The 22,296-nt window shown below is 48.3% G+C and overlaps 1 protein-coding gene and 1 pseudogene across 4 annotated transcripts; one reads left to right on the top strand and one right to left on the bottom strand.

Annotated features, from left to right (window-relative positions):
• The first annotated feature begins 810 nt into the window (after positions 1 to 810).
• On the top strand, positions 811 to 15,530 carry LOC100451396 (golgin subfamily A member 8M-like). Of its 3 annotated transcripts, XM_054532497.1 has the most exons (20): positions 811 to 1,886; positions 3,531 to 3,650; positions 4,552 to 4,611; positions 4,794 to 4,874; positions 5,729 to 5,767; positions 6,033 to 6,080; positions 6,169 to 6,253; positions 6,349 to 6,458; positions 7,496 to 7,582; positions 7,689 to 7,796; positions 7,992 to 8,079; positions 8,467 to 8,732; positions 8,988 to 9,056; positions 10,305 to 10,380; positions 10,812 to 10,903; positions 11,157 to 11,219; positions 11,470 to 11,570; positions 11,653 to 11,753; positions 11,849 to 12,004; positions 12,090 to 15,530. In XM_054532497.1, the coding sequence occupies exons 1-20, from the start codon at positions 1,839 to 1,841 to the stop codon at positions 12,263 to 12,265; spliced, it is 1,974 nt and encodes a 657-aa protein (XP_054388472.1). In that variant the 5' UTR covers positions 811 to 1,838; the 3' UTR covers positions 12,266 to 15,530. The 3 variants fall into 3 exon arrangements, with proteins under 3 accessions (XP_054388472.1, XP_054388479.1, XP_063572202.1); XM_054532504.1 differs by lacking the exons at positions 7,496 to 7,582; positions 8,988 to 9,056 and having other exon boundaries at positions 813 to 1,886; XM_063716132.1 differs by lacking the exons at positions 811 to 1,886; positions 3,531 to 3,650; positions 4,552 to 4,611; ... (1 more) ...; positions 5,729 to 5,767; positions 8,988 to 9,056 and having other exon boundaries at positions 5,831 to 6,080.
• Positions 15,531 to 19,136: 3,606 nt separating this feature from the next.
• Positions 19,137 to 20,761, bottom strand: LOC103889709 (putative GED domain-containing protein DNM1P34; annotated as a pseudogene). The gene is made up of 3 exons (XR_008513490.1): positions 20,686 to 20,761; positions 20,028 to 20,173; positions 19,137 to 19,283 (listed from the first exon to the last, which is right to left on the bottom strand). The product of XR_008513490.1 is annotated as a putative GED domain-containing protein DNM1P34 (transcript).
• Positions 20,762 to 22,296: the final 1,535 nt, after the last annotated feature.

Genomic DNA, 22,296 nt, shown 5'->3' with positions numbered 1-22,296 from the left:
AGATTTTCCACTACTTCAGTTAGTTTTCATAACTGTAGATTCTTAAAAAAAAAAAAAAATGAACACTTTGGCCGGGTGCGATGGCTCATGCCTGTAATCCCAGCACTTTGGGAGGCCGAGGCTGGTGGATCACGAGGGCAGGAGATCGAGACCATCCTGGCTAACATGGTGATGCCCCATCTCTACTAAGCCAAAATACAAAAAATTAGCCAGGCGTGGTGGCGGGCACCTGTAGCCCCAGCTACTCGGGAGGTTGAGGCAGGAGAATGGCGTGAACCCGGGAGGTGGAGCTTGTCGTGCCACTGCACTCCAGCGTGGGTGACAGAGCGAGACTCTGTCTGAGAAAAAAAAAAATGAACATGTCATCCATACTTCTAAGGTGTTGTAAAGATGTGCAATGTTTTCACTTTTTGCATCATATTCACATGTGGCTATATGCCTTTTTCTCTTCAAAGTTTTCTTTATCTTGATTACTTATCAGAGGCTTGCCTGTTTTAATCTCAGTCTTTTGAAAGAATTCTCCTTTAGTTTTATTTTTTAAATCTAGTGGTTTTTCTTTTTTACTTTTTCCTTATGTCTTAATTATTTCCCCCTTTTTGTTTGTTTTGCTTTTCCTAGTTTAGTGGATCAATGTAATTTAAATTGCTTTTTAAACAAACATGTAAGGGTATACGTTTTCGTTGGGTGCTGTTTGACTTCATTGCACAAGTTTTAAAATCTACTTTTTAATAGTTTGTACTTTCTAAATTATTTCATTGCATCTTTTGCTCACATTGCTCTTACTATTAATTTTTTATTTTAATTAATTAATGAATTTATTTATTTATTTATTGAGATAGAGTCTTGCTCTGTAGCCCAGGCTGGAGTGCAGTGGCATGATCTTGGCTCACTGCAAGCTCCACCTCGGGGGTTCATGTCATTCTCCTGCCTTAGCCTCCCAAGTAGCTGAGACTACAGGTGTCTGCCACCATGTCCGGACATTTTTGTATTTTTAGTACAGATGGGGTTTCACTGCGTTAGCCAGGATGGTCTCGATCTCCTGACCTCATGATCCACCCACCTTGGGCTCTCAAAGTCCCAGAATTACAGGCATGAGCCACTGCGCCCAGCCCAAAAGCTTTGTGTTTTTACAGATATTAGACATGTTTAAGAAAAAAAATCTTAACAAAAACGTAGGAGAATAAGAGAAACATTTTTCCAAAAAAGAGAAATCATTGTGATTATTTTATCTTATTAGAATGTTGGATAATATAGTCTGCCTCATTAATCATCAAGCATGCTATGGGTTTTCCATTTTTATAGGATCTGTATCTCAGTTAAGGTAATACTGGTAATTTTTGTACTGTAATCAAAGATGAAAACTGTAGGCCAAAATCATAGACCTTGCATAGAAGCTGGATAATGAAGACAGCTATGGAGAAAAACATAGATACACACACACGGACACACATATATATAAAGTATACACACATATATTTTTTAAAGTTTGAAAGCTTTTAAAGCAAAAGCCGGCCCCTCTTCTCTTCCAGAGTGGGAGGCTTCTCCCCTCTCTTAGAGTGGGTGGGGACAGCGGTTGCATGGGCAGCTTTCCTTGTGAGCCACAGTTCCCTCTGGACACACTGCTGTCTGGCCACACCCCCTTTCCCTTTCATCTTTCTCATTGACCAATGGGCTTGGAGCATTAAGGCCACACCCCTATTCCACATTCTACTGGGGCCCTGGTTACGCCTCCTCTGGCTCAGTCACACAGCTGCCTGGTAGGTGACTGGAGGTGTTGATTAGTGCTCACTGGGATTTCGCTGACGTGGCCCCAACCCTGCCTCCCTACCCACCCTGCGATGGCAGAAGAAACTCAACAGAACAAATTGGCGGCAGCCAAGAAAAAGGTAAAAACGCACTAGGTCATAGCCCCTCAAACCAGCCACAGATCCCCTCTGATGACAAGACCCCTGCCAGAGTCCATACAACTCCTGAAGCACACTGGACTGGGCCCCCCAACCCCGGTGCCTCTGGGCTACCCCCACCAAAGTTTTGTCAGTCAGCCCCACCCCTTCAGCAAACAGCCCAGTCCTTGCCCTCACCAATCACCCCAGGGTGAATTGGGTGGGTGACTCTTGGGGCTTCCCACTCCATTACTGGGCCTTCATCTCCTGCTGCCCCAAGCTTGATCTCCCTGGGCTCTTTGGACTCTCATCTCCAAGGATCCAGGCCCCACCCCCTTTGGTCTGGTGACTGCTGGGACTCCCTGCTGCAGACTCTGCCCTCCCCTCCTGTTGCCTCAAGGTCGACCTCCCTGGGTTCTTTGTGCTGGCATCTCCAAGGAGCTGGGTCCCAACCCTGTACTTCCCTCCCCCATCATGGAGCGGCGACTTGGACATGGTGCTGACATGGTCCCTCCCCCCACCAGGAGGAGTGGAATGTAGTGATGTCACAGTCCACCTGTAACTGTCATTACTGCAAGACTGGCCTTTGATCTTATGACCCAGTCCCCTAAGCATTCTCACCCCATTTCTGGTTCCTCTGGTCACAGCACAAATTTCCAGCTGGAAGGGGAATGGAGACTGGGACCTAGGAGCAAGCGGTTTCAGGCTGCCTCACTCCCTTACAGATGTTGATGGTGGGAAAATCCTACACTTCCCCCGTGAACTCAAAACGTTGACAGTATCTCTGGGTGGCAATGAGAGAATGGGTTTGGTTTGGTTTTCTCCCAGGCTTCTACTTTCTAGAGAGATTTTAACATTTTTTTCTGAGTTCTCCACCTCATATTCTCATTCTCCATGGTTCTGGGACCAGACTGCCCTTCAGTCAGTGGTCTCTGAAGTGAGATTCGCTCATCTTCTGTGGAATAGATCTTGGGAAACTGAACTTGACACCTTGAATCTTCCTCATATTATCTCAACCTTGGGTACTTTGAGTGCCACAGGATAAATGTGGGACATCTTTCTGAAGCATCAGTTTCCCTTGATTCTCTTGAGATCAAGAGAAAAAACATGAGTGTACTTAGGGATGACAGTCACTTAGGTTTCTAAGAGCATACCAGACTTCTCTCTGAAATGAGGCTTGGGTTGTCCTCTTTCTGATAAATTCTGATTTAAGAGAAAGGCTGCCTTCTGCCATGAGGACACATTGATATAAAAGTTTGAGGGGTACTGGTGCACTTCTTCACACTAACAGATGTGTGAGGATGTATGACTCTAAACCACATGGCATACAGTTCCTGCCTACTTAATGTTTACTTTTCTACCTCTGCCTCTGGGTTTGGTCCCTGGCAGCTGCTGATTCTTGGCAAAACCTCAGAGCTTGGAGTCAGAAGACTGAGTTTCAAAGTTCCAGTATTGCCTTTTTCTTTTTTTTTTCTAGCCATGATATCAATCCCTCTCAGTCACTAAGTGAGTGTGACAACACCTTGTACTGTTGTTGGCGTCATTAAATCAGATGGTGTGTAAGTGTATTTTGTAAAAACTGTAAAGGAGGATGTGGCTGTAGGGGCTGACAGTTCTCATGAGTATTACTGCTCTTCTTTCCGACAGTTAAAAGAATATTGGCAGAAAAACAGCCCTAGAGTTCCAGCAGGAGTGAACAGGAACAGGAAAACAAATGGCAGTATCCCTGAGACAGCCACTTCCGGTGGTTGCCAGTCACCTGGGGATGTGAGTCTTGGCTGGCCAGGCTTCTGGGGACAGGGGGGCCAAGGGGCAATAGAGGGTAATTGTTAAGATTGTAGATGGACTGCTGGGTACTGGTTAAGAATTCTGGCTTTAGCTGGGTGTGGTGGCCCATGCCTGTAATCCTAGAAATTTGGGAGGCCAAGGCAGGCAGATCATGAGGTCAGGAGATCCAGACCATCCTGGTTAACACGGTGAAACCCTGTCTCTACTAAAAATACAAAAAAATTAGCCAAGCATGGTGGCATGTGCCTGTAGTCCCAGCTACTCAGAAGGCTGAGGCAAGAGAATGGTGTGAACCTGGGAGGTGGAGCTTCCAGTAGCCAAGATTGTGCCACTGCACTCCAGCCTGGTGACAGAGCAAGACTCTGTCTCAAAAAAAAGAAAAAAAGGAATTCTGGGTTTGAATCCTGCCTCTCCATCTGCTCTGCTAGGGCTATGATTTAGGGCAAGATTCTTGACCTAATTGGGCCTCTCTTTTCACATCTGTATAACAGAGGTGATACTGTTTGACTTCCACTTGTGAAGTTTAAATGAGATTTGTTATTGTTGTTTTTATGTTAATCCCTAGTACATGGCCTGCTGTAAACACTCAGGACACCCAGGATATGGTCATTGCTGTTTGAGTTTCCTCATCCCCAGTCTCAAGGGGAAGCCAGGACAATGAGAACAGTCACTTGCCATCAGGAATCACTGAAAGGGCCCCAGGATGGGATGGTGGGGAGATAAGAACCATGAGAGAAGTTAGCATAAAGGAGTTATGGGACAAAGGATCCAAGACAGGCAGAAAAGAAAATGTTGCCAGTTGATGGGGAAGAAAGGAAGTCAGAGGACTCAGACACTGTGGGGGACAGAACATCTCCATATGCGCTCTCATCTCTTGTAGTCAGCAAGAGATTTCCACAGGGAAGGCCCTACATCATCTGCTACCCTGAAGGATCTGGAGGTAAGAGGCTCTGGGCACAGGTGCTGTGACCCTTCAGGTCAACCCTCCAACCTCCTCCTCCAGGTGGGACTGGGTGCCCCTCTGCCAGCTGAGACAGCCCACACACACCCCAGCCCTAATGATTATTCTCTCTACCTCTCCCCCAACTCCTCCCCACCTCTTCCTCTCTGCATGTGCCTCAGAGCCCATGCCAAGAACTAGCAGTAGTCCTGGATTCAAGGTCCGTAAAAATCAGTCAACTGAAGAACACCATCAAATCTTTGGTAAGAGTCCAGTGGGGTCCCCTGATTCCACACTGCCAATCCTGGGCTCCAGTTTCCCCTTGGGGCCCTGAAGAAAGGGGCTGGGGGCCCCTGGTGCCCAGGACAAGTAGGGAGCTGGGGCACCCAGGCCTCACCTGGAGGGACCCCAGAGCATGCAGCATGGCTCTTCTTTTGCTGCCCTCTTTGCCAACTCTCTCCTCTCCAGACACCCGTGCTCGAGTCCTTGCTACACAAGCCCTGGGGTTGTTGCCTCTCGGGGAATTGGTAGCCTGACTGGTTATCAGGGGCCCTGTATTTCTGCCATGACTCAGTCCCTAATTTGCTCTTTGATTCTCAACAAGCCACCTCTCCTTTTTAGGCTCGTGTTTCCAGAGGAGGTAGTGAGTATCAAAGGTCTCTGTTAGCTCTTGAGTCTGAGATTTAAAGGCCCACTAGAAAGGAAACCTCAGGGCCAAGGGCTCCTGTCTGTCCTTTTCCATCCTATATCTGCTGTGAAGAACCATACCTGGCCTGTACGTGCTCAGTACATGTTTATTGAATGAACCCACTTTTCTAAATCACAAGCTGCCAGAAGGAGGGGCCTTTCTGAAACTCCGTCTCTAGAGGTTTATGTTGCTGTCCTCTCAAGAGATTCCAGATTCAGACTTTGAGTTCTGTGGCTGTGGGCAAAAGCCAACAAAGACCCAAATCCTCTGTCCTTGGGAGCTTGAGGAGAGTTTACCAGTTCGTGTTCCCATTATGTCTGAGAACTTTGCCTTGAAAATCCATTCCTGGCCCCTGCCTACCGCTTCCTGGTCTGGGGAATAGAGTTGAGGGGGCCACCCTCCATCACCTTAATTTGACTTTCCCCACAGAAACAACAGAAGAAACAAGTGGAACATCAGCTGGAAGAAGTAACGTGATTTCTTTGTTTGCTCACAAGATGACTGCAGGGTTTGGGGGGCACTCAGACATAGAGGCCCCAGTCTCGTCTCACCTACTCTCAGCCTGGGGAAGAAGGCTCACTCCTCAGATTCCACCCCATCCCCACAGGGCCCCTGATAACCTGGTCCCATGGGTGGGCCTGTCCTGGGGCATTGGTGGCATTCTGGGTGCATGTCTCTTGCTGTGCCATCTCTGCCTCTCCCTGGTGAGAGCTCTGTCTTCCTCTTCCTACAGGAAAAGAAAGCAAACAACAAGAAACAGAAAGCCGAAAGGGAGCTAGAGGTGAGTGGAGGGTGTGAAGTTTCCTCCTGTCCTCCGGAGAATGTTTCTTTCCTTCTCTTTCAGCACTTGCTTGGCTTTTCTCCCAAAGGTTCAAATCCGGACATTGAACATAGAGAAAGGGAAGCTAAATACACACCTGTACCACATGAAACGTTCTCTCAGATACTTTGAAGGTGAGAATCTGGGCACCCTGTCATCCTTCAACCTGGCACTTTGACAGGTCTTCAGGGGGAGTCCTTTGGGACCCATCTCAACTCTCTCATTACAGAAGAGTCAAAGGATCTGGCTATCCACCTGCAACATTCATTGCAGCGTAAAAGAGAGTTAGAGCAGGCTCTCTCTGCTGTCACCGCCACACAGAAGAAGAAGGCAAACCAGGTGAGTCCAACCACCTGCCCCATCCCCTGGGAGCCTGGCTTCACAGATGGAGGAGTGAGCCTAAAGGTCCCTTCTGCAGGATGGAGTGTCCTGCCCAGAAGGCAGCATGGCCATTTCTTGCTGCTTTTTTAAAAGGTTTTTAGTGGCAGCTTGGGGCTGAGTCAGCTGCTGTGGGTGAGTTGAGGGGCACTGTGTGGAGTGAGCACTGGACGCAGAGCTTGGAGGCCAAGTGCCTGCCCTGCCCTTACCTGGCTGTGGTCTTGGGCAAGTCCTAGGTGGGGTATTGGGTACTTGTACTGTGAAGGTACAGAAGAGTACTTCTAGTATGTTACCATTTCTATAGAAAGAGGAAATGTGTGCATGTGTGTGTTTGTGTACATACTATGATAATATACATAAAACATGTCTGCAAGCATTCATAAAAAATTCAGGAGAGAGCAACAAGTTGGCTGGGAGATACTTCCCTTCTGTACCTTCTGAGTTTTGGACTATGCGAATGTATCATCCTTTCAAAAAGTGAACAAAAGATTAATTTTCCCCTTCCTATCTGTGCCCCCATCCCCAGCAAGAAAAATGGGCTTAGAGAATTGGATAGACCTGGGTGTTTATATCCCAGCTCTGCCTAAGTGAACTCAGGCAAGCACTTAACCTCAAATACTCCATGTTTTTTCATCTATACAAAAGAGGTAATCATAGTAACTGTCTCCTATGGTGGTTGTGAGGATTAAACGGGATTGTTAGCATTGTACCTGGTGAAGCATTCCACAAAGGTTCAAACAGTGGTAATAATAACAGTAATAACAATAGCAATATTATCTGATCTCTCTGGGCCACTGTTAGCCAGCTATAAATTCAATCTCATTCCCTGTCCCTTCCAACTTTACTGAGTTCTTTTAAAAACCAGACCACGGGCTTGGAAATGCCTTGATCTTTACTGAGCAAGTTGTATATTGGGCCTAGCCCTAGCCCTTTTAAGGGGCACTGTGTGGAATGGCCCGGGCTCACCAGATTGAAACTGGTCACTCTTCACCATCCAGTTTTCCAGCCACAGTAAAGCACGTATGGAGTGGAAGTTAGAGCACTCCATCCAGGAGCAGGCACTGCTGAAAGCGCAGGTGACACAGGTGAGGTTTTCTGAGGGATGGATGTGGAAGGAAGATGACCCCAGGTGGCCAGGAGCAGGAGAGGACCAGTGACAGCCCTTCCTAACTTCTGTGCCCATTCTTGCAGTTGAAGGAGTCATTTAAACAAGCCCAATTAGAAAGAGACGAGTGTGTGCAACATCTAAAAGGAGAGAGGGCCCGGTGGCAGCAGAGGATGAGAAAAATGTCGCAGGAGGTGAGATCTGACCCTTCAGCACCCCCACCTTAGATAGGTCACTGGATCTTTCTGGGCATCTTTAAAATGGCAATAGTACAGCCAGAGGTGGTCATGGGTCTGGGCTTTGTGGAGGTGGGGTCAGAGAGGGAGATGGCAGCCTGTCCAGCCACCAGCCCCTCTCTCCAGGGCCCTTTCCCCTTGTGCTTTCGGCAGGTTTGCACATTAAAGAATGAAAAGAAGAATGATATGCGTCGGATAGAAAAGCTGGAGAGGAGCTTGTCCAAACTGAAAAACCAGATAGGTAAGATGGGGCTGGCATGACCTGGGAGCAGGATTGGCATCAGAGGGCTGTGAGGGTGGCTTAGAATGCCCCAGGGAGGTAGGTGGATGCAAGGGCTTTGAGGCAGAGGGAAAGAGGTCTGTGCCAGGAGATGGCAAGTCTTGTCATCTCAATAAGTCTCAGTGTCTCAGTGTCCCCATCAGCAAGGAGGGCCCACTGTCAGTCACCCGCAGTGCTCTTTTTTTGAAACTGGTTTGGAAGACTGGCTACCATCCCGGTGCGTGGAATCATAAGCAGTGAGGCCAAGTTTGGGGAGTCTGAGAGGAGCTGTGCACCAAGAGGAGGGTTTTTGTTTTGTTTTGTTTTTTTGAGAATCCAGAGGCCCTTATTATCTGCTTCCTTTCTCAGCTGAACCCCTGCCCCCAGAGCCCCCAGAGCCCCCAGCAATGTCCTCCAAGGTGGAGCTGCAGCACCTGAGGAAGGAACTAGAGAGAGTGGCAGGAGAGCTCCAGGCCCAAGTCAAAAACAATCAGCGCATAAGCCTCCTGAACCGGGGACAAGAAGAGAGGATTCAGGTGCAGGAAGAGAGGCTTCGGAAGCAGGAGGAGAGGCTTGAGGAGCAGCAGGAGAGGCTTCAGCAGCTGGCCAAGCCACAGAGCATCTTTGAGGAGCTGGTGCGTTGCCCCACCGGGGGAGCCTGCCCTCCTCCCTAGCCCTCCGGGCCTTTGTTTCCCCACCTCTAAAATGGGGCAGTGTAGCCCTCATGTGAAATGTTACTTCTAAGGGCACCTGTGAGCCAGGTGGCTGTGGGAAAGAGGGGATGATTTTTCTAACCTGCCTCCACCCTTCCTGGTGCCATGGGAGGCAGACACCAAGTTCTGGGGTTTCCAGCTGCAGTGGGTGGCTGCTGATTGCTTCTCTATGTCCAGAACAATGAGCACAAGAGCGCACTGCAGTTGAAGCAGCAAGTAAAGGAGCTACAGGAGAAGCTTGGTGAGGTGAAGGAGACAGAAACCTCCACCCCATCCAAGAAGGGCTGTGAGGTGGGCAGCAGCCTCTGGGGAGGGGAGGTGCCAAGCCAGGGGCAGCTCCAGCCTGGGGGCAGGTGACCCCAGCACTCTCCAGAGCAGTACTGTGACTGTTTCTTGCTTCCTGCCCTCTGACTTTTAGAGGTGGGTAGCCCTGGGCTCGTCTCAGGTCTGGACATCATCATCCCAGCTAGAGGCATGGAGCCCCCAATCACAGGGGAAGAGACGGTGGTATAACAGGCTCCTTATGCCAGGTGCAGTGGCTCATGCCTATAATCCCAGCACTTTGGGAGACTGAGGCAGGAGAATCACTTGAGGTCGGGAGTTTGAGATCAGCCTGGCCAACATGGTAAAACCTCATGTCTACTAAAATTACAAAAAAATAAAATAAATATTAGCAGGGCATTGTGGCACATGCCTGTAATTCCACCTACTCAGGAGGCTGAGGCATGAGAATCGCTTGAGCTCAGGGGGTGGAGGTTGCAGTGAGCTGAGATTGCACCACTGCACTCCAGCCTGGGCCACAGAGTGACACTCTTGTCTCAAAACAAAACAAAAAGACTCCTTAGATTAAAACTGGATTCCAGCCTGGTTCCACTGGTCACCATTCAAGTACTTTTCATCTCAAAGTCTGTTTCTTTAACTTCAAAGGGAAGTTAGCATTTTCCTTACAGAGGTGCTGAGGATTAAATGAGAAGAGGGTATGAGATTTGAGGCTGGGGAAGGAGGCATGGGGTTCTAGGAAAGGGAGGCAGTCACTTAGGCCTGGAGCAAGGGGCCAGGGGCCTGGGCAGGTGACAGAGCCCCACAGTGCCCTCGCTACCCCACTAATGGGCCCAGAATCTGGAAACCAGCCACCACGTGCTCTCATGCCCAGGATCTTCCTGCAGGTGGAGCTGAAGAGCCAAGAGGCTCAGAGTCTGCAGCAGCAGCCAGACCATTACCTGGGTCACCTGCAGCAGTATGTGGCCACCTATCAGCAGCAGGTGGCCGCCTATCAGCAGCTGACCTCTGAGAAGGAGGCGCTGCCCAGGCAGTGACTGCAGCAGACCCAGCTCATGAACCAGCTGCAGCAGCAGGAAGCTTGGGGCAAAGCGGTGGCCGAGATGGCCTGCCAAAAGTTGCAGGAGACCCAGGGGAGGGAGCTGTGGAGGACAGGGCCGTGAAGGGGATGACCTGGCAAACTCCATCCCTTCTCACTCTTTCCTGTCCCCTTAGGAGCACCTGGAAGCTACCAGCCAGCAGAACCAGCAGCTAACAACCCAGCTGAGCCTCATGGCTCTCCCTGGGGAAGGTATGGGAGACCGCTCAGAGGAAGAGGAGAGAGCCCCAGGAGGAAGGGGGGACTGTTAGCAGCATAGGATTGAGGAGTTGGAAGAGACCTTTAGAACAGCTGGTCATTATGCCGACCGGGTGCCTGCACTAAGTTCGGCATCAGTGTGTTGACCTCCTGTGAGCAGGGGGCCACCAAGTTGCCTAAGGATGGCTGAACTGGCCCAGGTCAGAAAGAGAGCAGGTCAGAACTCCCACATCGACCAGTAGTGGGAGTGTGCCTGGGTGGAATAGCAAGATTTTGATTCTTAAAAGTACAAATAAAGAAGAGCAGCTCATTCCTCTCTGGGGAGGGGCTGGCTCAGGGTTACACAGTGAGGGTGGAGGCAGAGGTGGGCCCACAGTACCTCCCTTGTTGGGTTGTCTGAAGACCCCTCTGGCCACCCCCCACAGGAGATGGAGGAGGACATCTGGACAGTGAGGAGGAGGAGGCACCTCGGCCCATGCCAAGCATCTCAGAGGACCTGGAGGGCAGGGAGGCCATGGTGAGCCTGACTCCCCCTGCACCCATTTTGCCACCTTCCTCTGTGGTCCCTCCAAGACCCCTTTATGCTCTTAGTTTCCCTGCATTCTGGTTTCTCTGGACCCTCACCCCTTCTGGGAGCCAGTGGTCAGACACCATTTCACCCGTAACAAATGTGTACTCTCTGAGGCCCCAAGGGAAGGGGCTGCACTCCACCTCTCTGCCCCATTTGCTGTGTGTATGCCCCTACAAGAATGCTCATGTCTTGCCCTCAGGTGGCGATTTTCAAGTCCGCTGGAGCCAGTGTCCAGGAGGAGCAAGCACGGTTACAAGAGCAGGTGAAAAAGCAGAGGGTGTGCTGCCAGTGCCTGGCTCACCCGGTGGCCCCTGCCCTGAAGGAGCCAGAGGCAGTGGTCCCAGCCCCAGGGACTGGGGGCAAGTCTGTGAGTGGGGAGACCCACTGGGCCCTGCAGGAAGTCATGGAGAAGCTGGCCCATGCCAGGACTCACCTCCACCTTCTCCATGACTTGAAAATGCCACCTGAGGGCAGGTCGCTGCCAAGATGTGACCGCAATATTTTGGCTCCAGAGCGGCTTTATGGACCACCTGGAGGAGAAGGCAGACCTGAGTGAGCTGGTGAACAAACAAGAACTTCGCTTCATCCACTACTGGCGAGAGAGATGCCATCAGTGAGTGGGAGGCCAGGGCACCACAGGGGGAGCTGCAGGGCCATCAGAGGGACCCCAGCATCTGAGCCCTGTCTTCTTGCAGGAAAATCCATCACGTTTCAACAGAGCCAGGGGGCAGTGCCAAAGATGCGGCACTGGGAGGAGGACATCATCAGGCTGGCCCAGGACAGGGAGGAGATGAAGGTAGGGTGTGCAACATCTCTGTGGGGGTGGGGGTGGGGGTGGGTGTGAGGGTGGGTGCAGGCAGCGGCATGACAGCTGAGCACCCCTCCCTCCAGGTGAAGCTGCTGGAGCTGCAGCAGATGGTATTGCGGCTTATAGCAACTACAACAATGGTCACAGAAAATTCCTGGCTGCTGCCCAGAACCCTGCTGATGAGCCCAGTCCAGGAGCCCCAGCCCCCCAGGAACTTGGGGCTGCAGACAAGCAGGGTGGTGAGTAGAGCCCTCAGGCGGGGTGGGCAGGCAGGAAGAGGGGTTCTCCCACTGTGCTCAGATCCCCGCCTCCCTCTCTCCAAAGATCTTTGTGAAGTGAGCCTCACCTCCTCTGCTCAAGGAGAGGCCAGGGAGGGTCCTCTCTATGACAACCCTACCACACAGCCAATCGTGCAGGACCAACAGGAGCACCCAGGCTTCGGCAGCAACTGCTGTGTGCCATTCTTTTGCTGGGCTTGGCTGCTGAGAAGAAGGAGATAAACATCACTGTCATCAAAGAGCTGCTCAAGAAATTTTTAAATAAGAAACCGAGTTATGGGGTTAATCTCCTACACAATTCATTTACTTCATTTGAATGTTAGAGTCACTCATGATTATTTGTGTTTCTAATTTATAGTTTAAGTTTATTTGTAAAAAGTTAAAAGAGAGTGGGTCTCTGTGGCTCTCACTGATGTTCACTCTGGCATCCTTTAGCATTTTTCTTTTTTAATTTCATAATTGTAGGTCATTAGCATGCATATCGAGTTTGCCCTTATGTGGTGGGAGATCAAACACACAAAGACCCACTCTTTGCAGAAAATTGTTCTCGTTGGTTTGGAATAGGCTGCCATGCTTCTTTAATGTTATTGCAGCATGTATATTCACTACAGAATTGAGACAAAATTTGCCTATGTTCTACTGTTGTTTGATCTAATCTTAATCACAGTGAGCTCTTCATTAGCTCAATATGTAGTTTGCCCCCAAGTGTGCACTGTTTATTACTTTGTAATATGCCACTGTGAGTACTGACATTTAGAGTTGTTTAAAGGCCGAGAACTGGAAACAGCCTTTCCTCCATTTTCTGTGTGTTGGTGATGGGAGTAATAACCTTTTGGGGGAGCTTTTTAAATCTCACAGAAGAGGAAAGTGGCCTCCTCTGGCAGGTATGTGCAGGACAGAGTGTGTTTCATCTGTTCCAGTGCCAAGAATTAGCGCTGTATTATGGTGGTTCCCTTAGGATTTGTATGTGCTCTGGGCTCATGAAGATATTGCGTCAGGAGCTGCAGCAGTTGTACTCTTTTTTGATGACCTAAAAAGGGCTTATTTCTGAGGAATGAAAGGTTCCCATCGTTGACTGTGGATGTGGAAAACCTTTCCTAGCTTAGAGCATTTGTGTCTACAATACATTTTAAAGTCAGAGTTCATGTTCCCTGTTTTAATCACATGACTACATGCCTCAGTTCACAAAAGGGCACTGGTGGGCGTTCTTCTTAATGTATTTAGTGACGATCATAAGAAATCCTTTATGAGTTCAAATGTCCCTGGAACAGGCATACAGGCTCTAGTCAAGAATGAATTAGAGTGAAGGAAAGCTGTGTGGTGCCTGGCGTTCCTCTCTGTTCATGGAGCTTCTTTGAGGCTTGAAGATTGATTTTACCATCTAGACATCTCTGGCTAATACCTATTCTTCAACCACCTTGGTTACTCTGACATAGGAATTTACTTCTTTTCCTTAAGTGGAAAACACTTTAAAAAATAATAGAAACATTATTATAAACTAATATATGTGACAGTACTTAGTTGAAACAAAAAGGAGTTTTAGTAGACAGTATTATACTATCTTTGAAAATCAAGGAGAAGTTTATGCAACTTAAAATGTTTCCAAACTGCAGTGCAATCTACTGTTTGTGAATGTCAATGTATTATCAGGAAATGTGTCTATACAATCACACAGTTATATTTGCTCACAGACTTCTTTACAAAGAGTGAAATATGTTTTTGTACCTCTCTGTTTCAGTCAGGGACATATTTTGTGCAATATTTATGTGATTGTGCCTATGCATGATGAATGAACGCATTTCAGTCATATATTGCCTAAATCATAACTTGATGATGCTTGGGAAAGACTCAGCAGTTAAAACTTCATGAAGTTCTAATGTCTGTGTTCCAGAACACATCACATTATTCGGATGCAGGGAGATACGTATGTGTGCTCCCTGGGGTGGGGATTTCTACTTACCAGACCATCTCCATTTTTAGCATTTGGCATCCTCATGATAATTCTATAAATATGACATTAACAGGAGAGCAACAATACAATTTTACCGATGGAATAACAGATTTGCTGGCATTCATTGAAAGAGGGCAAATATTCGATCCTTGTGACTTCAACTGACTCTTCCAAATTTTATGAATGTATCAATGTATTAGATAAACCCAGTTTCAGAATGATAAAGAAAAAATGTTAGACTAAATAATGCGGCTAATTAACAGTGGTACGATTTCTAGCCCGAGGGTTTAAAATGCACTTAAAGTCCTGTTCTTGCCTTTTGTTTTCTGAACTTGCCGCTTTTGCATTCTTTGAGTTCAGTTTAAAGACAGTTACTTTAAGAGCATTTTAAACCCTCATGCTAGAAATCAGACCACTGTTAATTAGCCACATTATTTGGTCTAACGTTTTTTGTTTTATCATTCTGAAACTGGGTTTATCTAATACATTGATAAATTATTTCAAAGATACTTTTATCATTGAAATCACTTCACTTTTACCCTAATAAATATCAGTGACTAGGAATGACCTTCAGGTAGCGTTTAGCATCTGTAACTAATCTGACAATAATGTGTTCATCAGGTGCCTATGCATTAAATCACACACTGGCATATTAAACTGAAGGTCAGTCTGGAAAATAAATTTACTATATTGACTGAAATACCACTCTTTGTGTAGGTTTTTGTCATATATTTAAGAAAAAGCTAGAAAGAATGGAAATCGTATGACAATAACTTAAGTCTTTCTTCAAAGTGCATGCCGTCTTTTGCGATACCCCATTCAGCCAAGTATTTGTGCTCTTCCTCATTCAGTATAAGGCAGCTTTCAGTTTGCTTAGAAGGCAATATTGGAATGTTAGAATTCAACAGAAACACAGAATTTTAAAATGTGAGTTCCACTGAATACATCTGAATTTCTGTAGGAAGAATCAAAACACCTATTTAAAGATTGCAATATATAATAATCATTTTAAAAGTATTTGATTAAACCTGATAGATTTTCCAGAAATGAAAAAATATCAGCTCTAAAACCAAAGCTGATTTTTAGAAAATTTGAAAATGTCAATCAGCCCTATCCATAATATAGTTTCTCTAAAACTTTATCTTAGAGTCATTTTAAAATAATATAACTATTAAACAATGTAACTGCTATCTTAATGTTCTGAAAGAAGTTAAAACATTTTAAAATATGAATACTGTAGTATAAAAGAAAGAAACAGTGGGAAGGAAAAGCAGAGAAAGAAATGCCAATACCAGTCCAAAGCTTTATTTGCCAAGTTTTCTTAGAATGAATTTTACCAATTTATGAATTCTTGTGAACAGAATGTGTCATGGAAATACTGAAAGATTTTTCCCTAGAGAGGCATTATTGACTACTGGTGTGATGCTACTGTAATGTAATAAATCATTAAATTGTTTCAAAGTGTTGTTTTTGCCTTAAAATTTTATTTTGTGTTTCTTGAAAACTATAGTATTAAAGGTATTGATACTGTGCAAATGCTGGGCATGCTTGCATTGAGATAATATGTTTCATTTTTACAAAATTGTAATACAACTATGCAAGTATTTATTAAAAGAACACAAAATAAAAAAGTTATGGGATTAAAAAAAGTTATGGGGTGAAAAATTTATGGGATTAAAAAATGTAAAAAAAGTTGTGGCAAAAAAACTTGTGGGAAAAAAGTAGAAAAAGTTTTATGAAAAGTTACAAAAAAAGTTATGGAGAAGAACTTATGTAATTTTTTTTCAAAGTCATGGAATAAAAATAAAAATTAAAAGCAGGCCCCTGTCAGCAAAGCCTGGAGAAGTGGGGCTGGAGTCTCCACTGCCACCATGTCCCTACCACCCCTTCCCAGGCACCCCTTTACAATTAGGGTAGCAGGACAAGACCTCTGTCTAATGGGGAAAGACAAACAGACCCTTTGCCACCTTGACCAGGGCTGAGTTCCTAAATTTCTGGATGGTGATGATTGCTATTTAAGAGCCAGAGGCTGGTGGAGGTGGTTTGTTTGGAGGAGGCCTGATGGCCCCATTACTCTCACAATAGCAACTTTTCCCTCAGTGGGGCTTCCTTCTTATTCAGAGAGGCAGGACAGTGGGGCTAACTGTGGACCAGGCGAGGGCACAGGCTGCTGGGGTGGCCACCCTTCCCCAGTGTACATATTGTGTCTGTGTAAGGTTTTGTATATTCCAGAGGGTAGGGCCGCCCCTGTATCATACCTAGCTGAGGTTGGAGCTGGCACATGGGGAGGAGGTTCTAATAATTATTTGTGGCTGGGAAACTTATTTATTGCTAGTATAGGACAGAGGAAGGAGGCGGGGATGGGGTCGTGGCTCCCTGGTGATGCAACTCCTGTTTATTTTGCTTTTTATTTTGGAATAAAACGGATTTAGCCAAACTGCTCAGCCTGGTGTGTTCCCATTTCCCTCACTGGGTCCTGGAGTTTGTGCCACCAAACAAGGAGTCCCAGAGTGTCTTGAGCATGTCCAGCTAGGCTGTTGGGGACCTTCCAGGCGTGTTACCTGTATGCTGCCTGGTGGCACCTGGGGGATTCCACGGTGACTGCCATGTAGCCTATGGGGTGCAGTCCGGCACTGACAGCCAAAGGCCTAGAAGCCTGATGCAGCGGTGGCAGGGAAGACAGGTACCAGCACCTAAGGGCACTGACTTCCACCCACCCCAGGCATCTTCCCTTCTATCCCATTGCCTACCTCTCCAGTCTGCACCTGATGGCCTGTTCTGTCTGTCCCTCCAGAGTGCCGGCTGCCCTGCAGGCTCCCTCCAGGCTGAGTTCATGGCCCTGCCCCCTGGTGGCCAGAGCTGGCTTCACAGGATAAGAGCCAGCTAAGCTGCAGGGGCTTTCCAGGAAAAGTGTCCCTTGGAAAGGATATGGCATCTTCACCACTCCCAACAGCACCCAACACCACTCCCAACAGCACCCTCCCAACAGCACCCTAGCACCACTCCCAACAGCACCTTTTCACCACTCCCAACAGCACCCTAGAAATGGCTTGGCCTTTCCCTTCCCCTGAGCTCCACAGAAAACACAGCCAGCAGAGTCCACACTTCCCTGTCATCCAGAAATAGGTTTGATTCTCAGCCAAGGGACAGCAGGACTGGTAGAGACTGTCAGGCCACACAGCTGCCTGCACAGCACTCCCATGCTTTGTGGGGGGGTGGGAGGGATGGCGGGGGGCTGGCTCTCCATAGGCAGAGCGTGACAGGGAAGCTCACTGGAGGTGGCGCACTTTGGAGGGGCAATGTTGGAGGACAGCTTTCTCTTATTTGGCCACAAGACTCCAAAAGGACAGCTTGGTGACTGATTCCCAGCGCTAGAGGCAAGGCGGTCGGCCACATGTAGGGGTGTGTGTGTATGTGTGTGTGTGTATACATATATATATATGTATATATATGGGTATTTATAGATATTTCTAGAACAGGGCAGGGGCATACCACAGAGGGGGGCACAAGTTTTCAGCAATGGTCACACCTGGATGTCTCAGCCCACCACTACAACAGACTAAGTCACAGATGAAGGAGGCTGGCTTTGGGGCTGGGGGAGCCACTGCCAAGTCACAGAACAGCTACCCAGGCAGGCATGGAAAGGGAGGTCTCCGAGAAGAGGAGGGATCTGTTTAGAGGTCAAAGGGGGGCCTAGGGCTCTCAGGACGGGATGGACTTGCCTGACCCGATCGGCTGGCAGTTGGAGAGAAAGCAGAGAGAAAACAGGAGAGAGAAAAGCGAGCAGAGAGCTGGTGAGGCAAGTGCAGAGCACAGGTGTGCCACAGCAGCTGTGGGAGGGCCAGGGAGGGAAGGGCGCACGTGCGGGTGTGGCAAGGTTCCTGGAAAAGAGGGGTTGGAAGGGAAAGGGGAGGAAGACAGAGGGAGGAGCCGGAGTTTCACAGGTAGTGCCTGGGGGCTGTGGCAGCCCTCCCCACCCCACACATGCTGGCCTCTTCCACGGCACCAAGTGCACCCACTGTTAAGACTGATGCTCAGCCCCTTTGGGCTTCCCTCTTCTCTGGTCACCCTGTCTTCCAACCCACTTGTCCAGGGCCATCTCTTGACTTGGGGAGCCCAACGCAACAGCCACCAGGCCTGATAGAGAAGGAACGCTGCTTGAACCAGGATGATGAAGCTAAAAGGGATGGATGGCTGGAGTGATCGCCGGAGCCCCCTCTGGGTGGTCAGAAAGCCCAGGAACGCTTGAAGGGTCCCTGGGGGAGGAAAAGGGCAGGCAGCTGGATGTCACTGGCTATAGACTTATAAGTCTAAGAGGGGAGCCTCAGCTTGGGGGTTGCAGGTCACATAGGTGAGGCTGGGCCCTTCCTGCTGGGAAAAGCAGAAGAGGGAGAGTCCATGGCAGGGGAGGTGGGTGGGCTTGCTGGTTGGAGGTCAGCTGGGCCAGCAGGCACTGTGGTCCCCTTGGCTGAATAGCAGAGGTGACCTCTAGGAGCAACACGCCAAGGTCAGTGAGCCTGCTGGCTGGCAATAGTGCTTCAGCGGGGGCCAGGGACCCTGCCTTCAGTCACACCCTAGCAGCTATGATGGTACCTGGGAGTGAGGGAAGGGGCCTGTGTTTCCTGCCTGGCCTGTGAGGTGTGTTGTGGGTTGACCATGTGTATGGATCTCTCAAGGTTTTGTACTAGATCACCACTGGATTGCCGACAGATAGATGAGGTAGGACCCTGACTATCACCCCTGCTCTGCAGTGGATTTGGCTCTCAGCACTCCCAGGCTGGGAGCTGAATGCCCTGCCCTGGCAGTATGACTCAGTCTGCCCAACAGGTACGGTGTGCCCAGGAGGACTATCCTAGGCTTCTGGCCGCCTCAAAGTACAGCCCCACACACAACCCCCTCCAAGCTCTCAGCCCTTACACCATAAACCATGAGCTCTGTGATGGCTCCAGGGAGCACCCAAGTCTACCAGCTTGGGCACGGAGCCTGTTTCAAGAGTCCCCAGGCTCAGCCTTGGGGGCTGGGGGGCTTTGGGGCCGTGGGAGCCAGCCTTGGTACCTGCATCTGGCAAGGACGCTCTGCACCTGCAGCCAGGAGTTGTCCATGGGCCCCCATGTGTGTGCTGATGGTGGTTGTGTTGATGATGATGCTGAGTGCCTCCTTCAGCACGTGGTACATGCACAGTATCTCATCGTGCCACTGTGCTTGCTCTGCCGACTCTTCCATCAGCGTGTTCTGGTCCCCACGTGAGTACAGGTTGGACAGCAGCTCTGAGAAGATGAACTCCTTGGTCTGAGAGTGGGCAAAGAGGGAAGGAGGTTGGGACCTGATGCCTGTGCTGCCCTGGCCTCCTGCCGGGCCCTGCTGGGACTGTGTGCTGGACTTGGAGCCCTGAGTATGGCTTTTCAGATGTGGCTTCTACACTGCTGAGACTCAAAGATCTGCCTCCCCACTGTCCTTTTCTCACTCAGATAGGGACACAGATCCAAAGGAAAAGTCACCTGTCCAAGGTCACAGATCTGGGAGGGGACCCAGGACCTATCATGCCACCAGGACACCAGTCTACTCAATTTCTTAAAAATGTTTTTTTGGAGATAGGATCTCACTGTGTCGCTGGGCTAGAGTACAGTGGGCAAGATCACCACTCACTGTAGCCTCAATCTCTTGGGCTCAAAGTGATCCTCCAAAGTCAGTTTGTCGAGTAGCTAAGACTATAGGCAATTGCCACCACCAAGCCCAGCTATTTTTAAAAATTTTTGTTTAGAGACCAGGTCTCACTATGTTGCCCAAGCTGGTCTCGAACTCCTGGGTTCAAGCTATCCTCTTGCCTTGGCCTCCCAAAATGCTGGGATTACAGGCATGGGCCACTGTCCCCCGTCCCACGTTGTATTTCTATGAGACAGCTCTGGTCTGGACCATGCCTCCCTCCCTGGACCTGGTCCCATAGGGCTGGTCAGCATCTCCCCCAGGCCAACATGGCCACCTGCATCCCCAGTGCCACAGGAGCCGCCTGCCCCTATGAGGCGGTGCATGCACATTGTTGATCATGATGTGCATGATGGTCTTGGGTGTGACACCAACCATGAGGTCCCACACGGTCTTGTGGACAATGGCCATGTAGGAGTCCACCAGGTTCTGGGTGGTTTTCATTTGCCGCTCCAGCTGTGGGTCCATGGAGTGGACTTAAGATTGAGTCTAGACCTAGACTGCTGCTGGGCTTTGCAAAACCCAACTGGGGATGGGTCCTGGGCTGCTCTCTGTGGTTCTGAAGCACCATCTCCCACTAGTGTGGCTGCTCCCCCTTAAACTGCATGTCTAGGGTCTCCTATACAGCCTCTGCCAGAAATTCAAAAGCAGAGAGGGCTTTTATTTTCTATCTTGCAAAATAAATTTCAAAGTATTATTGGCAAACTTGAATAGTAACTTATATTTCATAATTTTTCATCGCCTTTTGGTTTCATCTTTGGACAGTTTTTTAAGTTATAAGAACTTTTCTTCCCCTGAGAAGTTGATGCACATAAACCCCCTTGCTTGCCACATTAGTGGCAAACCCTTCTTTCCCCTCCCCAATTCCTGCAGGGGCTCTCCAAAAACCCAGCCTGAAATCTAAGCATTAGGAAAGAGCCCAGCCAATCACATCCCAGTGGTATCCCCACCCTTCTTCACCTCTCCCAGACTCTAGACTTGCCCTAACCTCTCAGCCACCAGGGGCACTCACAGGGAATCTTGTTTATCTCATTGAAGAACTTCTCCTTCAGTTTGGCAAACATGTCCTCCTGGCTCTACCCAGCACCCCCACTCTCGGTGGAGTTGTCCATGGGTCTAACGGGTATCATGACGGTAGTGGTGGCAGGAGCCACAATAGGCTCCTGGTTCCTTTTGAAAATGTTCCTCATGGTGGCAGAGGGGACAGCTGGGGATGAGAGGGGAAGAGGGCAGGATGAGCATCCCAGAGGTCGTCTTCCCCTCAGAAAGCCCTGCCCAAAGGACCAGGAGGAGCTCTTTATAGATCAAAGATATTTTGCATAATATTAACAACTGTAGTAAACCAATAATAATAGACATCATCCAGTTAGTACACAGTCAGCCTGGGCAGCATAGCAAGACCCTATCTTTAGAAAAAAATTTTTTTTTAATTAGGCATGGTGGAGGCTGAAGTGACAGAGGATCATTTGAGTCTAGAAGTTTGAGGTCACATGAGCTATGGGTGACTAAGTAAGATTCTGTCTCTTAAAAAAATAGTAGTACATATATGTGCCAAGCATTATGCAAAGCACTTTCCATGCATTATTCATCTAATCCAAAAAATAACCTAATGGTTTCTATTGTTTCCATTTAACAGATGGGGAAACAGTTTCAGAGAGCTAAGAAAGTATTTCCAAGGTCACTTATCTGTAAGTTCTGAAACTGAGGTTTGAACTGGTCTGCCCAACTCCAGAGCCTGCATAGCTAATCACTCTCCTATATCTCATTTAAATCTAACCTCACCACTGTAGGAAGGAGACAAGGTTTTACACTGAGGGCTCCTCCTTCAACCTCTCTCCTTGACTTCCAAGGATTTCTAGATATTACTCTGCCTAGAATCCCTGCCCAGCTCCATGACACTTGAACTCTCCTCATCCCTGACTCCAATTCCTCCTCCTGCCCTCCGAGACTCCTCAGACCTCTGCGGTTTCTTCACGGGCTCCCTCAGTGACCACTCAGGGTTTGTTTTGACCTCTCCTGTAGGAAGATGGCACCCGCATCTCCATCTCTAGCCCTTCCTCCCCGGTCTACTCTGTAGCCCCTACTCCAAGTTCATCTCTAGCCCTGCCCCCACATGCAGCTGCACATTAGCCTTCCTGCATCAAAGATGTGATGTTTATTAATAACATAACCCAGACTTACTGCAGAAAATTTGGGGAGAGAGAGAGAAATCCCCCCATAATTCTACCCTCCAACGTCAACTAGCATTTGGGGCATTCTATGCTGGTATTTTTTCTGAGTATGTTTTACATGTTGAGACCATGCTATATATAGTTTTTTTGAAGATTATTTACATAAAATTTCATCATAAGCCTTTTCCTTTATTGTCTTGTATTATTAAATAGCTACAGAATATCCTACTACATGGTAACACCATAATTTGTTTAGCCATTCCACTATTAGACATTTAGGCAGTTTTCAACTTTTTGCTAGTAAAACACTGAGCATAAATGTTGGTCTTCATTTAAGGCAATGTTCTTATGAGCTTCCAAACTCTGCCCCCTATAATTCTGTCCTCTCCACCAAGCTCTTTCTGCTCCTAGGGGCTATGCACTCATTT

Source organism: Pongo abelii, chromosome 16 (genome assembly GCF_028885655.2).
Source record: "Pongo abelii isolate AG06213 chromosome 16, NHGRI_mPonAbe1-v2.0_pri, whole genome shotgun sequence".
Classification (NCBI taxonomy): Eukaryota; Metazoa; Chordata; class Mammalia; order Primates; family Hominidae; genus Pongo; species Pongo abelii.
This window is presented reverse-complemented; position numbering and strand designations above follow the sequence as displayed.